This window comes from Kwoniella dendrophila, chromosome 4, assembly GCF_036810415.1.
Source record: "Kwoniella dendrophila CBS 6074 chromosome 4, complete sequence".
NCBI lineage: Eukaryota > Fungi > Basidiomycota > Tremellomycetes > Tremellales > Cryptococcaceae > Kwoniella > Kwoniella dendrophila.
Window position 1 is genome coordinate 1,640,739 of NC_089479.1, and position 15,750 is coordinate 1,656,488.

The window sequence follows — 15,750 nt, forward strand, 5'->3', positions numbered from 1 at the left end:
CCTATGGGAGAAAGATTAATTATTATATCATGAGTGAAATGTTGAGTGTTCTATAAATAATTGATATAGACTTAGAATCTCAGAAAACACTTCATCCTACATCTCTTGGACGATTGTTGTTTATTTATCGATCATAACAAAGTATATCTGATTCACGCACAGACGACCGCTTCCTTTGTACTAAAAACATTAGTAAAGTGTACGACAACAAGTGACAAACCTCGCAAGTTTTCCTCCGAGAAGACCGGGTGAGAGATCTTATCAGGGAACAAAACAAAAGTTACAAGGAGAGAAAAGACAAGGCTTTTGCGAAGGAGTTCAAGTTATTACACAGTTGTATACACCTGTGCTCATCAATTCCGGGAAGGAAAGCGATAAACAGGCTTGAAAATTGGTTTGTCACATCTCCCCAAAATCCACGACAAAGTATATCGAGTAGGAAATGGGTGCTTTTGATGGAGCATTTGATAAACTGAGAGGTGATCAGATATCTCATGGTTGTGAGTTTTTGGTTATACATGAAAAAAACAGAGAAATAGAATAATGCTGATTTGACAATTGACACGGTAGATTGGGGCGAACATACAAGTACAATCGATTGGTAAGTGACCATTCTCACTGTGATAATCAAAGTGATTGATTGTTGAGAGTATTATCAATCATCATATACTGATAGAGGATTTACACAATTGACCTTGATATTATAGGTGCGAAAACAATTATGTACATACACCATATATAGCAGAAACTATAAATACATTGACGAATCTACCTTCAATATTATTAGGTTTATATGGATTCTTTTCAGTTATAAATAATGGTTTACCTAAACGATTCAGTATATGTTATTTAGGTTTAAGTTTGATCGGTATAGGTAGTTTTGGATTTCATATGAGTCTGAGATGGGAATGGCAATTAATGGATGAATTGCCCATGGTGAGTAATGGTGTATGACTCATCACCGCAAAAAGGAGTATGATTAAGCTGAGCTATATCAATAGATTTATGTTGTATCGTATGCTGCTTTTTTGATATTGGAAACTTCACCTGGACTAGATTGGCAATTTGGTATAATAGGTCCTATAATAATGATAGCTTGGGATATATTCGTTACCATCTCCTAGTGAGTTTTTCTATTCCGATCTTCTTTATGATGTATCACTTTTCAACATAATATATATATATACTGAAATTAACATATCGATATAGCATATACTTGCCAAATCCAGTATATCATCAAATAGCATTCGCTATTATATTAATAACAACTACAACAAGAACAGCATATTTAGCATTCAAATTACCACCTAATCATCCATCAAAAGTTAAAATTGGTAAAACCATGGCTTGGGGTGTCGTTACTTTTGCTGTAGGTTTTGGTATTTGGAATATAGATAATTTGTTTTGTGCGCAGTTGAGGCAGATTAGAGATATGGTTGGACCACTGGGTATATTTGTCGAAGGTATGTCATGGATGAAAACCTTTTTACAGAGAGAAAAGCCTGACAACCTTGTTCGTTTGATCTGTTTGCAGGCCACGCTTATTGGCACTTGATGACTGGATATGGATCTTTCCTCATTTTTACCGCATCTATCTGTAAGTCAACCTGAGTGTTGATAAGATTGGGTGTTATCATACTAAATACACACAATTCTATTTTTGCAGTACTACATCTTTGCATCAAAGTCTCACCAGACGCCTATACTTTCGACGAAAAAGCTTTTTTCCCAGTCGTATATCCTGTTAAACCACAAGACAGAGTAAAGGTCAAGATCAATGGGCATGCTAAGTGATGGACGGGGTCATCCCGTCCATACTTCAGCTCTGAGGAATGCACAAGGCAGATCATGAAATAGTAATATGGCAGGATCGTACACAAAGTGATAAATCGTCTCAAAGGTATACTGGCATTGTTATCACGATCCTCAAATAAATCAGACTAAAACATAGCATTACATAGACACATACACACAGCATCTCATACATATGCATGCACGGATATCACAAGGCGACTACAGCATATAAGCAGATGCATGCGTAGCATGCATGCACGCTTATGTGGAATGTGAGACATTGGCACTTGTGTGTGGTTCCTTTGAGTGTGGCGCACCGTAGCAGACGATCTTCTCTCCATGATTCGAGCTCCGTTTGCACATTCATCGTGTATTTCTACGCTGATATGAATCGGTGAGACCTATCTGTGGACACTCTGGGTACCAGAGAGACAGACGCTGCTCATTTTCGAATGTCAAAGCCAAGCGGAGTACTAAACCAAGGGCAAGTGAGCGAAAGAACGCAATTGCCTTCTCATCGACCTCCTAGTCCGTTATACGATCATCTTAGATAGGTTTTGCGGGTGGTAAAAAAAAATATTTGGTTCCGAAGAACCACCTCTCCGCTCAGAGTTTGTCATCCTTATGCAGGGCTGGCGAGCACAATTACGTAAGCATGTTTCATGCTAACGATGCGCTTGAGAACTCACGCAATGCTAATCTTCTCTGTATCGTTCCAATTTTGTCTTATGTCCAGGGTTGCCCCCGGACAAGAGCGACCTATTTCACAAAGGAAGAACAAAACCATTTTTGCGGATTGGGATTATATAGAAAAGGGGATCGGTGTTATGGTTTCCCTAAGTCCCCTACAAGCCCTCCACTCTAAATGAACGCGCGCCAAAGCGCGCGAGCTCATAGAGTTGACTATGTGGAGGTCATAGGCGAATATCTTGCAGCAGGAGGATATTACCGGGACGAAGGGAAGGAGATTCTATCATTCACAATTAAATCAGTCTTTTCAATATTCAATCGTGTTTCTGTTACTTCAATGTAACATTATATTCACCCCAGCTAAGTTTTTGCTCGAGCCATCACAGTGATATGCATATATTCAACCCATTACACAAGCTCAACGTGTCCAGATAGGATAGTGGCGCAACAGCTGCCACTGATTGGAACATTTCACCTGCACACTTACCTAGTTACACGCATATCAACTAATCTCACATATCATACTCTAGGTTCAGGCAGCATCACATTGTGATTTCTGACCTCTTCAATACCGACTGATATTCACGCTTTCAAGCTATCATGTGGATCTCATATGTTCATCTAACGCGGCATACATATAGGCGATGTACTACCACTGACGTACATTGAAACAGTACAATGATCCTCATCACTCAACTCAAATTAACAAAAACAATCAATTATACCTTTCTGCTATCAATTCCGTGATCATCACTGTGCCTCGCCACGCTAGGAAATTGGGACAAAGAGCAAAATTGGACGATACAGAGAAGATTAGCATTGCGTGAGTTCAATCAGCTTCTTCACAAGTTTCTTTGCTAATTGGAAAATCCAGCCCTGCATAAGGTGAAAATTTTCGTCGCCAAATATCCTTCGGATATTTGACTCCTCAAATTTTCGCTTCGCTGAGACCTACGGCCTCAGCTCGCTTCTATTCTGGTCGGACGCAAGCGCCCTCCCTTGCATGTCCTCTTCTATGTCATGACTTGACTTAGAGATGTTTGGATTATGGAGTCTGGAAAGGTGTGGAGAAGGGTTGGACCTGTTAGTAATCAATAATCCGAATGAACTATGATTGTGAATACCTCGTGAGTAATTGATTATTCTGCTAGAATCGATGATAACATTATCCCATCTCGCTTGGTTTCGCTTTTAGCAAATACGCCAATATCATATATATCTGAAGGTTGTATACTTTAATTAGTCAGGTTTTGTTAATCCGCAGCATCCACCAGTTTCCCCCACTTTCGATCTTCGTTTTCTCTCTCAAATCCTCAAGGTCATTTCAATATGACTCGATTCGTAGATAATTATGATCAATCAGCTCCCAACAATCAGCAGTTCCTTACTGTTACTCAGGCGATGAATGGACCTGCGCTAGCTATGCTCATTCAATATGTAACTGGGGTGAATCAATCCCTCAATTAAATTAGGAACAAATCGACAAAGCTGTGGCAATTTGTGCAGCCATCATCATCCTTCTTGTTCTTTGTAGTCGTTAATATGACTATGAAGGAGATAGGTTGTGGTTGGATGTTTTAGCCTTTTGCGATCTGGTATCAGAAATCAGTCATGGACCGAATACGGTGTCTTGCGCACTACCTATATTCAACTTCAGGATTGTACTTCGTACAGTACATTATCTGATGCAACAAGCATACTAGCCTGGTACTACTTCGCCAGTTTGACATAAAAAATAAGAACGCACAACAACAAATCCCATGCTATACAATCGATGTGACATCAAGAAATAGTGATGAAAAGCTAGTTCCGGCCGAAAAAACAAACATGACGACTATGTTGATTAGGAATATGTCCTTATCCTCGTTACACAATTGGAGTTACAACGTATGACATACACAAAGAAGAAGAAGGCCTTTCAAGTGGAGAATCCAAAGGATTCCGTAATATCCTTTTTCATCGATCACCTTTCATCATCCACGAAGCCCTTCGTTGCTGATATTGCTGAGAACCGTTAAACCAACCTTTTACACCGCAATGAGAACATATAAATCCTGCGAGGCCACGACAATCAACGAAAAGTATATCAACACCATAACTCTACATATACCGGCAATCATTTACAACCACCAACACCTTTTGCTGACAATTCCAATGAATCCTCCTACCATGTCTAACACATCAGAACTACAACGTGAGCATCCATAGAACAGGCTGATATTGTATTGCACCCTTTTGTTTCCCGCTGACATGTTATATTTCCAGCCATTTCAGAAAAACAGAACAGGAACGCTTTGAGGACAAAAGCCACAGCAACAGTAGATGAAATCCGGACCTTGTATACACCTCCGACTGGTCATATCTACAGTGTTGTAGACAAAAGGTCTTCAGGCATTTTTTTCCCTATCAAAGCAAGTTCTCTTATTGAAGATTATCATAAAGAAGACACGACTTCTCAATTCAGAGAAGCAGCTTTTCAAGTCATGATCGATGCGGTAGATGCTGGAACTCTTAAATCAAAGTACGCAAGAGAGTGGGGTAAAGTTTCACGTCAGTGGGGAAAGTCTAAGACTTCAGGACGAACTGAGACCGAAGACACTAAGAATCAATTTATCAAATGGTCAACGAAAGGACATGTTATATATCCCGACTTAGATACAGCTTTCGACACAATTGCAAAACTGACAAATGAAGGACAAGATGGTTATTTTGAACTCACAGATCTCGGTAAAAGAGTAATGATTCATAGGGCATATGTTAGAACCTTTGACACTATATATGATAAGCCTGAAACTATCGGGAACTCTGATATTCCAGACATGATCAAGGAACTATCCTTGATCCCAAGTGATATCAGAAGTGATATGGAACAAGTCTGGGAACGCAAGAAGCTAAACCTCAAGTATCCTAATCGAGAACTTTCTCCAAGTGAGCAAGAAACTCTTGATAGAATCAAGTCAGATGGTACTTATGATATCTACAAACCTTCTAATTTAACTAATTTTATCAACAAAGATAGACAAGTGGTGGAAGCAGCAAATACAGGTGATATGTTCACCAGGTGGGCTGCCAAACTTTCATAGCTTCTCTCAATATTTTCCGCTCGTATCTATCTTCTCGTACAATTGCATGAATTGACATGAAACCCTGAACTTAGTGATTATGAGCACACGATAGATATAATAGTAGAACGAATGTAATATGTATATTCATGTCCGAGTGCTTTTACCTTCTCTAGAAGACGCTTATAATGTAATTACAAAAATAACCACTCGAGACCTGTATGATGAAGCTATCAGTTTGACTTCTTTTGGTGAGAAGGCGTACAGATTGCATAGTATAAGAAAAACAATCGATTTTCTTTATAGAGAACCTTTTATCGCCATACATTCAATTATTCCTGGCTTATTCGATATTGAAATCTTGAAATTTCAGATGATCTCAAGTGACATATAAGCCAAAACTATCATCATACTGTATTTCGCTATGGGTACCCCGGAGCAAAGTTATCTCAATATACCAGAACTCTATGAGACGACAAGAGACAGTGGTTTTTTATCGCTATTTGAGCAAAGATATCCGCCTATGATGTTTTCACCAGGTATTGGTGACGGGACCAAACTAGCAGAAGCCAGATTAGCTGGAGATTTTCTTGTCAAATTGGCAAAAGAATCATCAACTAACCAAGACGATATCGGAGCTGAATAGTTCGTTTCCTTTCCTCTTGCAAGTACATACTAAAGGATCTCGATTTAGTCCAGCTGGTGGTATGCATATGATTATAGTTGCGTTAGAATCATATTTAACTTCTCTTGAGATATGACCCAAGATTGCCCCTGCCAAACACATAATACGTATTTTCACGGGCAGGTCATTGTGCCACGTGCCACTCACTTCGTATTACGCGACGGATTCTTCTCCGAGCGAGAACTAGACTTGGGATTTTGATTTTCCTACATTTGACGTAAAAAGTATTGTGATCCTCTCCATAATTGCAATTCCTTTAGGCATTCCAATAGTCCCATTCAGAGACATATTCAAAGAGCTTGATATTGTTAGAAGAGTGCAAGGGCAATTATATCCTTGAGACCAAACAACTGTACTTCATCAACAATGGCTTCAGTCGTTCAAGCTCTTCCACTTCCATCTCTGAATACAAATAATGCACCCGCTAAGCAGCCAGTAACGCCATTACCGGTAAGTCAGCTATACCACTCGATAGTTTGAGCGAAGATTGAAGCTAATGTACCTGGTGTAGCCACTGGCGAAAATCGAGAAGCAATACCGAGTAAGTACGAAAGCTATATGGGAGAAAGATAGATTTCAAGCTGACATTCAGTTCGTTATACTTGCTTATAGCAATTCCTAGGGAAACGGTATATGTCTTTCGCCTGGAGAGCTGGTGCATGGATATCAGTTGTTCTTTCTACTTCGATAGTACTTTACACGGGTAAGTGTTATCAGCATTACTCCTGAATATTTATGTGAAAGCTATTATTAATATTTTCAGATAGGTTTATTCAGTAAAATACCATTAGCTATAATACTATCGTTACCTGTATTTGTGTCTTTAGCTATATTACTTAGAATAAGAAAATCATTCATCACTCGTAAGCTTTATAACAACCGGACTCAAGGTTAAGTCAACTAATAACCCTTCATTCTATAGAACCACCTAAACCCTCTTCAAGAGATACTCTATTAGGTTTATTCATTTCCTCATTATGGAATGAAAGATCAATAGCACTCTTATTCAGCTATGCTATCTTTAGTCTCACAATATCAAACTCTTGGTGTATATTAGTCGGCACAGACAATCTAGCTTTGTTTAGTTCAACTACGTAAGCGTTAATCCCATTCTTTTCAAGTTATTATCTCCTTGTGCCTTTGACTGGATTTACCACTTCCCTTGTTCACTACCTATCCCCGATTGAACATATATCGTGCTATCAATCTGTCTTCAAATAAAACGTTATTCGCTTATCTCGAGATCTTATTTAGTCGACACAAACTCGCATTAAACGAAAGAAGAGTGGTTCTTTGCGCATCCAATCTAGCTTTATTCCTTATAATAGGTGCTAGAGATATCCTGAACAACAAATTGAAACCCGTGTGGCCAAGAAAGAAGATACCGTTTGCACAAGCAGTTCAAAATTCCATTTTCAATGCTCTCACCTTCGATACATCTAACTCGTTGTCATTGACGTTCGTCTGGTCATTAGTCGTTCCTTTCGCGTACAGACTGGTTTTAAGGGGATATGTTTGGAAATGGGTTAACTGGAGGATTTGGGCATTGTTCTTACGGTATGTGAATATATAGTTACCTGTACACAAAGAGTGAGACACTAAGTGTAGCATCTTTCATAGACCTTTTATAGGATCATTCGCCAGATCGTCAACTCGTGCACCTGGAGCTTGGTCATTAGCCCCTCAATTACTTGTATTAAATCTCGTGGCCTTGACGATCCTACAATTACCTGTAAAAGCTATGATACCATATGTCACCCAAGTAAGTGGTCGAACGACTATTAAACAGCTTCGTGAAGCTGATATTGTGGGTCCAGCCTCTCAACTTTGACGCATTCTACCAAAAATCTCCCCTTTCGCCTCAAAGATACCTTATTACAGCGTTAAAATCACAAAATCCATATTACTTGGTGAGTTCGCGAGAATACTCAAATATGGATATATCCTGACACACAGCATTCTCGTTCTTAGCAATTCACCTTGATGGAGTTATTGCGTATCTCTAACATTCCCGCTCAACGAAAGGTTTTCTTCTCTGATATCGCCAATACACCAAATCTGACTACGGAATTATGGCAAGCACTTTTACTACAACTAGGTCAAATCAACGCTCAGCTGGTGTCGATCCCTCCTAGTGCTAATAGTACTGCAGCTCCAGCAAGACCATCTGCCCCTGATCCTCGATCTATCGCTGTAAAACAAGGCGATATCTTTAGACCTATAGCCAAGAAACAATCGACATATGGACTGAAAGGAGTTTTAGATGGGCCTATAAGATCTGTTCCACCTGAGCCTGTAGCTAAAGTAGCTCAAGTAGGTAATTTAGCACTACAAAAAGCTGAACAAGTTCAAGGCCAAGTAGTAGGTAAAATAGAAGCAACTCCAATCGGCGAAAGTGTTTTAGGTGAAGCTAGAGGTTATAAACAAAGTATACATGATTGGATGGGTAAAGAATGGGCTATAAGAGGATTGAATGCAAATGCCAGTGATTGGTTACTGGGACAAAGGATCATTGAGGGTGAGTTGATTTGCAATTCGCTACGATGATAGTCAGCCTACCGAACATAAAGCTAATCCTGCTTGTCAAGTCGTTACCATTTTTGCTGTATCATCAATAGAAGAAGACACATATGGTTATGTACAGCACCTCCTTTCAGCATCTTTAGAAGCGATAGTCCGTGTCAGATCATCAATCATCTCATTGGAAGGTAGACTGATGGGTCAAGCTGGTTTATTGGGACAAGCTAGAGAAGGTGCGGCAGGAGAGATAGGAAGAGAAATGGGTGCAGCTAAGAATTGTAAGTAATATGAACTCCAAACAATGCGAATGCGACACTTTATGTTGAACTTGTTAACTAATAATGTAAAATATAGCATGCGAAAATGCTATAAGGCGAATAGGCGAAAAGTTCGGTCCTTCGTTAGGCGCTTTTAGATTCCCACCCGCTATAGCACAGACATTAGGGGATATATGTAAATCGTCGTAATGAATATCGGATTGCGAGATGAGGTATATCAAATGAACAGTGGAGTATAGCAAAAAGCATCATCTCATCATATGCATACATTATCATCTACTATCGAAAATCTATGTCTATACATACATAACATTTGTGCTTCTCTTAAACGCTTAAATAGATTCCTCACGTGATCGCATTCTAGCTTGATTTGTTTCGACTTAGCTTAGTAGCTTGACGCGTCGGGACAGTCTGAATATGCGAAACAGAAAATAACGAGATTGTATCTTAGAATGATCAGGTTGTATTCAGTGTTTCAGCTAACAACCGTCATGCGCTATACATAGCTCATTTGTTTTCGCATATCATGGATCGCAAGATGCGCAATCTATCCTTATAGCCACTAGATCGAGAGGGAGAGATACAAGTATATAGAAGTACTATCAGCTTCAGCTTCAGCTTCACAAACGAGTCTCACGCTTCCTCCCCTTTAGATCGTTGTTCATCGTTATTCTTCTGGAGCCCCCCATCATCAACCTTCGCACAGACCTCAACATCCATCAAATCATACAGTACACATCATACACGTATAGTCCAGTCAATCACCTCATCCATCATTTAAGGCTCATAAGCTGTTTCTTGCTATTTCTTCACTATGTATGCGTAAATCTCGAATAATTCGTTTTCAAATTACCTCATAACTCATCCTCTTCAAGGGAATCGACGTAGCTGCTGGCGTTCTTCACAATTCTATTCAAAGTCTCAGTCGTATCAACAACACCCAGGATCAGCATGCAGCATGGCCGCCGCTGTCGCTTTATCGAATTATCAATTGGGGGATATATTGGGGAGAGGAGCATCTGGATCAGTATATAGAGCTCTGAACTTTTTGACTGGTGAAACAGTAGCTATAAAATCAATCTCTTTATTGAGTTTACCGGCAAGTTCAATCCCAGATATAATGTCAGAAATAGATCTATTAAAAAATTTGAATCATCCAAATATAGTGAAATATAAAGGTTTTGCAAGGGATAAAGAAAATTTATTTATAGTTTTAGAATATTGTGAAAATGGATCATTACAAACTATTTTAAAGAAATTTGGTAAATTTCCTGAATCGTTAATTGCTGTATATATCTCACAAGTCCTAAAAGGTTTAATTTATTTACATGAACAAGGTGTTATACACAGAGATATAAAAGGTGCAAATATTTTAACAAATAAAGATGGTTCAATTAAATTAGCTGATTTTGGTGTTTCTTCCAAAAAACAACCACAATCTTCTACTTCAAACCAAAATACTTTTACGTTAAAAAGTGGACAACAGCAAAAGAAAGAACAAGAAGAAAATGATAATGAAGTTGTTGGATCACCATATTGGATGGCACCTGAAGTCATAGAACAAAATGGTGCTTCAACTGCATCAGATATTTGGTCAGTCGGTTGTGTCATAGTAGAATTGTTGGAAGGTAAACCACCTTATGGTGATTTAGCTCCAATGCAGGCTTTATGGAGAATCGTTCAAGATGAAAGTATGAAAATACCTGATGGAGCTAGTCCTGTAAGTCAATCAATGGATCCCTTTCAGTATATCGCGATTTCATATAGCTGATTCACCTGATATCCTTACAATTCATCATACACTTCATGTCTCGCTTTTCTCCTACTCTCCCCGTTACAGATTGTCAAAGATTTTCTCTACCATTGTTTCCAGAAAGATCCGAATCTTCGAGTCTCGGCAAAGAAGCTACTTCGACATCCATGGATGATGAGTGTAAAAAAATCCGATGAGCCTCCTTCGATACCAGTTCAACCTAAACCACCTACACCCAGTCGACCGCAATCTCGAGCTGGGTCAGTAAGGGTATCTTCAGGCGGAAGAGATACCGTTAGATTAAACGAGAGAAAGTCAACGAGTAGTAACCAGAATAGCATGACATCGACTGGGTCAGGGGCGAGTGGTGGTACTGTACGAGCGAAAAAGCCTATGACAGTATACGACGAAGCCGTTCAAAGAGTGCAAGAATGGAATGAAGCGTTGAATGGTGAATTGTTATGCCCTTTTACTGAATCAACTAATAGACGACTAATCACCGTTCGCAGCTTCACCTAAAGCTTTAGGCACTATGAAACGCCTTCCTCTTCCTCAACCGCGTAAGCAATCAGTCTCGAATGTTCGTCAACGAGGAGAATCGAATGGACCCATGGGACCTGGATTATTCGCTTTACCGTCAAGATCATCAGGAGATGCCATCTCTTCTCACTTACCTGCTGTTTCAGGCCTACCGATGCCCAACACGCAAGCTGGATTAATCGGAAAGAATCTGCATGTTAGTGACGTATTGAATAGAGCTAAAGAAAGTGAAGGTGATGGAGAAAGCTGGGATGATGACTTTGCTGCGGATATCACATTATCCAAGAAGCTTACTCGTGAGTGTCCGATAAGCCATGCGCGAATAGTGGGATTGACAAAAATCGACTGTAGATCGACGGGAGGAATCTGCTGCAAGTGAAGACCTGAATCAGAAAACACTCAGACCAGCGAATCTACCTTCTCTGGCGGATGGGCACTTCCCAAAATTGGTATCAACAAAATCTTCTGCTCCTGCCAAATCTATTCCAGCAAGCCACGAAGATGATTACTCCGATATTGGGTTGGATGAGGATGCAAGTGGCTTGAAAACCAAATTCGCGAATTTGAAGGTGAGCTATATCTACCTTCCTAGTGATTTAGTACTGACAACAATTATAGCTAAAATCTGCCGGAAGAAGAGGGATAATGCATCCTGATGACATACATAAAGTACTACTATCACCCGTATTACCTTCGACACCTCATAAATCATCATCTGCCCCCTCAAAACCTCTTCAACCTCCTCCTTCGGCCCATAGAACCGCTTCACCTACTTTACCTGTTCCAGCCACACCAAACGCTAGATCGCAAGCTCGATCTCCGCCCTCATCAAGGCAGAGCTCGTTAAGAGGTAAGAATACACCCAATGCGGCTGATCAGAATGACAGTCTACTAGAACTGAACAAGTATATGGAGTCGGATGAAGATTATGATGATATCTTTGAAGGTGTCCAGCCTGCTCAATCTAGCGGTGAGTGAAATTTTCATTACTGATGTTATCAGTCATACATCAGAACAGCCATAAGTGCCAATTGCTTACCCTTGATGTAGACTTGAAGCCTCGGTCCCACTCTCTTCAGCTGACTCGACGATCAAACGTGTCCTGGGCATCGGATGAGGCTGATGAAGACCATGACCCATTTGCGGAGATTGAAGATGACTTTGTGGCAGAAGACCTTGAAGCGATTCTGCTGCGAGATAAGAGAGCTACTTTACACGCCAATGTCAACAAATTGATAGAAAGCTTGACGCCAAGCACGCCTCAAGGGGTGCTGAAGAACAACTGTGAGGAGCTTGTAAGTGATGATCCGAACATACGTTATAACGGCACTTCCATACTGATAATCTGGCACTCGGGCGCTTTGTTCTTAGTTGGCGTTACTTGAAACCACTGCTTCGGAGATGGCGTTAGAAGCGCATTTTGTCTCTCAGCATGGTATGCTGGCGTGAGTACTAGCGATTCCGCGATGGAGAGGTGTATGTTTACCAACATATTCGGTTCATATAGTGTTCTCGAAGTTCTTGAATCAAGATTGAGCAGAGATGTTGCAGTTAGATTACTGAGACTGGTGAATCATGTGAGTTTGTCAGCTATTTATTCACTGCAATGAGAAAAATAAGCTGAACTTCCATCTATCACTTAGATCGTTACATCCGATGTGGAGATGTTGGAATCGTTCTGCTTGATTGGTGGCATACCTGTAATAATTGTGAGCTATACCGTCTCTGCTCCACCGTCCATAGAGTATAGATTGTACTGACGTGTCAATTTTCATACAGCCATATACATCGAAAAAACACTCTTTAGAAACCAGACTGGAGGCCTCTGTTTTCATACAGCAGTTAACTAGTTCAGCATTGACTCTACAGATGTTCATCTCGTGAGTGAGGAGTTTCAATTATGAATAAATAGTATGGTGCTAAGCTACATCTTTCTGCTGCAGGTGTCGTGGTTTGCGGATCTTAGTGGAACTGCTGGATGAAGATTATGCTCTGAATAAGACTCTAGTACTATCCTCACTGCAAGGCATATCCTCGGTGTTCGAATTACAATCCCCGACGCCAAAGCCTGATTTCGTGCGAATGTTTGTCAGAGAAGGTATTCTTGATCCATTATCAACTGCTTTGTTATCGATTCTCAAGGATGACACACTGAAGAGCGCCGATGGAGAGGCGGAACAAGCCGAAAAAGAGGAACTAGAGCTCGCAATCAGTAGAACTGTCAGCACTTTATTGCTTTTCTGTCAGGTTGCTCAAGGTGATCAGCGGATACGGGATGGTTTCACTGATAGAAGTATCATGAGTCGTGAGTGATTGACACGGTTTTTCAGGTCAGCCAACGTGTGGCGAACAATACAGCTGACAGACAGAAACTGGCTTAGGCATACTCAAAGCTTGTGATTTGTTGCATGGGAAATTGCTAGTTCTCGCTATCAAAGCTATCAAACATCTTTCTACTGCTCCTCAATTAATTGAAGTACTACAAAATTCGAACGGTATGGAAATATTAGTCGGCATATTATCTAGAAATATGAAAGGTTCTTTTGCTACCGTGAGCTAACTAGAAGAACTTTTACGCGAGCCAATATATCGTGTTCTCTGGGTATACTGATTCATGTTTGATATAGGAGATCGTTTCAAACTTATTACAAACTATATATACAATGACTAAGTTTTCTAAATCAAGACAAGAAGAAGCTGCTTCAAGTGGTATCATACCATTGCTGAAAAAGGTGATTCAATCCAAGTCCCAAGCTGAACAACTTGCTTTACCTATTTTGTGTGATCTTGCGAATGCTGGTAAGGTCAGTAGAAGGTTGTTATGGAGATATGAGGGGTTGAACTGTAAGTACATCGCTCTTTCATTGTCTATATGGTACCGAGCCGTTGTCGATAAACGGGAACAAGTACGATCGAAGAGATCGCTGATCACCATTCCGTATGTTTATAGTGTACCTTGATCTGCTCTCCCATCCATATTGGCAAGTATCCGCGTTAGATGCGATTTTAACATGGTCAGTCAAAATTCCACCTCAGCTACATGTTGCTCTATCGCTATCCTTGCAAAAACTGACAGTCAATCTATAGGATGCAGGATGAAACTGCCAGGGTTGAAGACATTCTCTTGGAGAAATCAGCTTCTGACAGTTTGGTCAAGTGCTTTGTTTCAGCATCCGGTGTATCGTTTGAAGGGATATTAGATCCGTAAGTCTACCTTCTTTCCGCACTAATTGGCATGGTCAGCTGCCATTGAGCGTTTGATCACATAGCTGATTTCATCTTCAATCAATCATAGATTTATCAAAATCTTACGACTATCCACTTCATTGACTTCATCAATATCTCATTCGGAATTTTACTCAAGATTAGCAGATACATTAGAAAAATCAACTAAAGCAGTTATCAAGTTGAACTTGTTGAGGTTGACTAGAGTAGTATGCGATTCTCATCCTGATAGATCAACTTTAATATCAAGATTCGGACTATATGATATAGTCGAAAAATTGAGCAAACAAGATAGTGCAGTTCTGGTCAGGGAATTAGCTAAAGAAATATTACCTGGATTATTATTTGGCAGTGATTCACTTGACCCCGTTGCTTTATCAGCTAGAAGATCGGAAAGTCCTGAAGAAGAAGAAGATAACCAAACTCTTAATATTGTAGGAAAAAGTGGACAGTCTCATAGAGATTCCTCAATGAGAAGAACAATGTCAGAAAATGTTATTCCTCAAAATACGACTCAAAGCAGAAGTCAGATAATAACCAAAACGAAATCCACTCAATCATCATCATCACCATTCTCAACTGTAAGATCAATATCATCAATAGATAAAGCATCACATCAAAGATCATCCATATCCAGTAAATCTCAAATTGATTCTTTTAGAAATATGCCTCCTCCACCTTTACCCATCATTTCCAACAATAACCTACCTACACCAATGCCAACACCAACGCCGATTTTACCTCCTTCGTCTGCTCCTGGTGGAGAAAGACCAAAACATAAAAGGAAAATATCAAGGAATCAACTAAGGTGAGTTCAACCTGATAAAATTTTCACTGCAATCGTACATCTTTATACTGATCTATAGACATTCACTTTACATTCAGGGAGGTACAGTGGCAGACGGATGAGAATGGGAAAGTGAAAAGTGTTAGAACTCCAAGTAAATTAGTTGGATATACTGTAGAATGAGGGAAGTCTCGTTAGATATACTTTTCAACCTTTTATAGAAGTTCAAATTTAGACGATTTACATTCCTGTCCCCTCTCTGTCTATTCTCCCTTCCTCGACCGCTTCTCCCGCATGGCAACCTATCTGTAAGATCCTATTTCATACTCATTCAGTTGTACACCATAAAATACCCTGCATAATTATAGATCCTCAGTTTTCATGATACACCTTGCTTATGTATCACAACTATCACG

At 39.9% G+C, this 15,750-nt stretch overlaps 4 protein-coding genes across 4 annotated transcripts; all 4 read left to right on the top strand.

Annotated features, from left to right (window-relative positions):
• Window positions 1-442: 442 nt before the first annotated feature.
• L201_003713 (uncharacterized protein) lies at window positions 443-1,794 on the top strand (the record flags this gene model as incomplete). Its single annotated transcript, XM_066219466.1, has 7 exons — window positions 443-500; window positions 571-601; window positions 708-936; window positions 1,002-1,123; window positions 1,210-1,463; window positions 1,535-1,597; window positions 1,667-1,794. 7 exons carry the CDS (start codon window positions 443-445, stop codon window positions 1,792-1,794), a joined length of 885 nt encoding a protein of 294 aa, XP_066075563.1.
• A 2,859-nt stretch (window positions 1,795-4,653) lies between these two features.
• Window positions 4,654-5,567, top strand: L201_003714 (uncharacterized protein; the record flags this gene model as incomplete). Its single annotated transcript, XM_066219467.1, has 2 exons — window positions 4,654-4,678; window positions 4,750-5,567. 2 exons carry the CDS (start codon window positions 4,654-4,656, stop codon window positions 5,565-5,567), a joined length of 843 nt encoding a protein of 280 aa, XP_066075564.1.
• Window positions 5,568-6,597: 1,030 nt separating this feature from the next.
• Window positions 6,598-9,218, top strand: L201_003715 (uncharacterized protein; the record flags this gene model as incomplete). Its single annotated transcript, XM_066219468.1, has 11 exons — window positions 6,598-6,681; window positions 6,743-6,772; window positions 6,844-6,934; window positions 6,999-7,094; window positions 7,154-7,325; window positions 7,486-7,788; window positions 7,852-7,993; window positions 8,049-8,141; window positions 8,203-8,749; window positions 8,820-9,029; window positions 9,106-9,218. The coding sequence occupies 11 exons, from the start codon at window positions 6,598-6,600 to the stop codon at window positions 9,216-9,218; spliced, it is 1,881 nt and encodes a 626-aa protein (XP_066075565.1).
• A 769-nt stretch (window positions 9,219-9,987) lies between these two features.
• On the top strand, window positions 9,988-15,517 carry L201_003716 (uncharacterized protein; the record flags this gene model as incomplete). Its single annotated transcript, XM_066219469.1, has 17 exons — window positions 9,988-10,749; window positions 10,870-11,233; window positions 11,292-11,618; window positions 11,674-11,891; window positions 11,941-12,292; window positions 12,373-12,617; window positions 12,694-12,767; window positions 12,830-12,899; window positions 12,966-13,031; window positions 13,102-13,202; window positions 13,266-13,627; window positions 13,704-13,873; window positions 13,950-14,166; window positions 14,273-14,336; window positions 14,410-14,526; window positions 14,618-15,355; window positions 15,433-15,517. The coding sequence occupies 17 exons, from the start codon at window positions 9,988-9,990 to the stop codon at window positions 15,515-15,517; spliced, it is 4,332 nt and encodes a 1,443-aa protein (XP_066075566.1).
• Window positions 15,518-15,750: the final 233 nt, after the last annotated feature.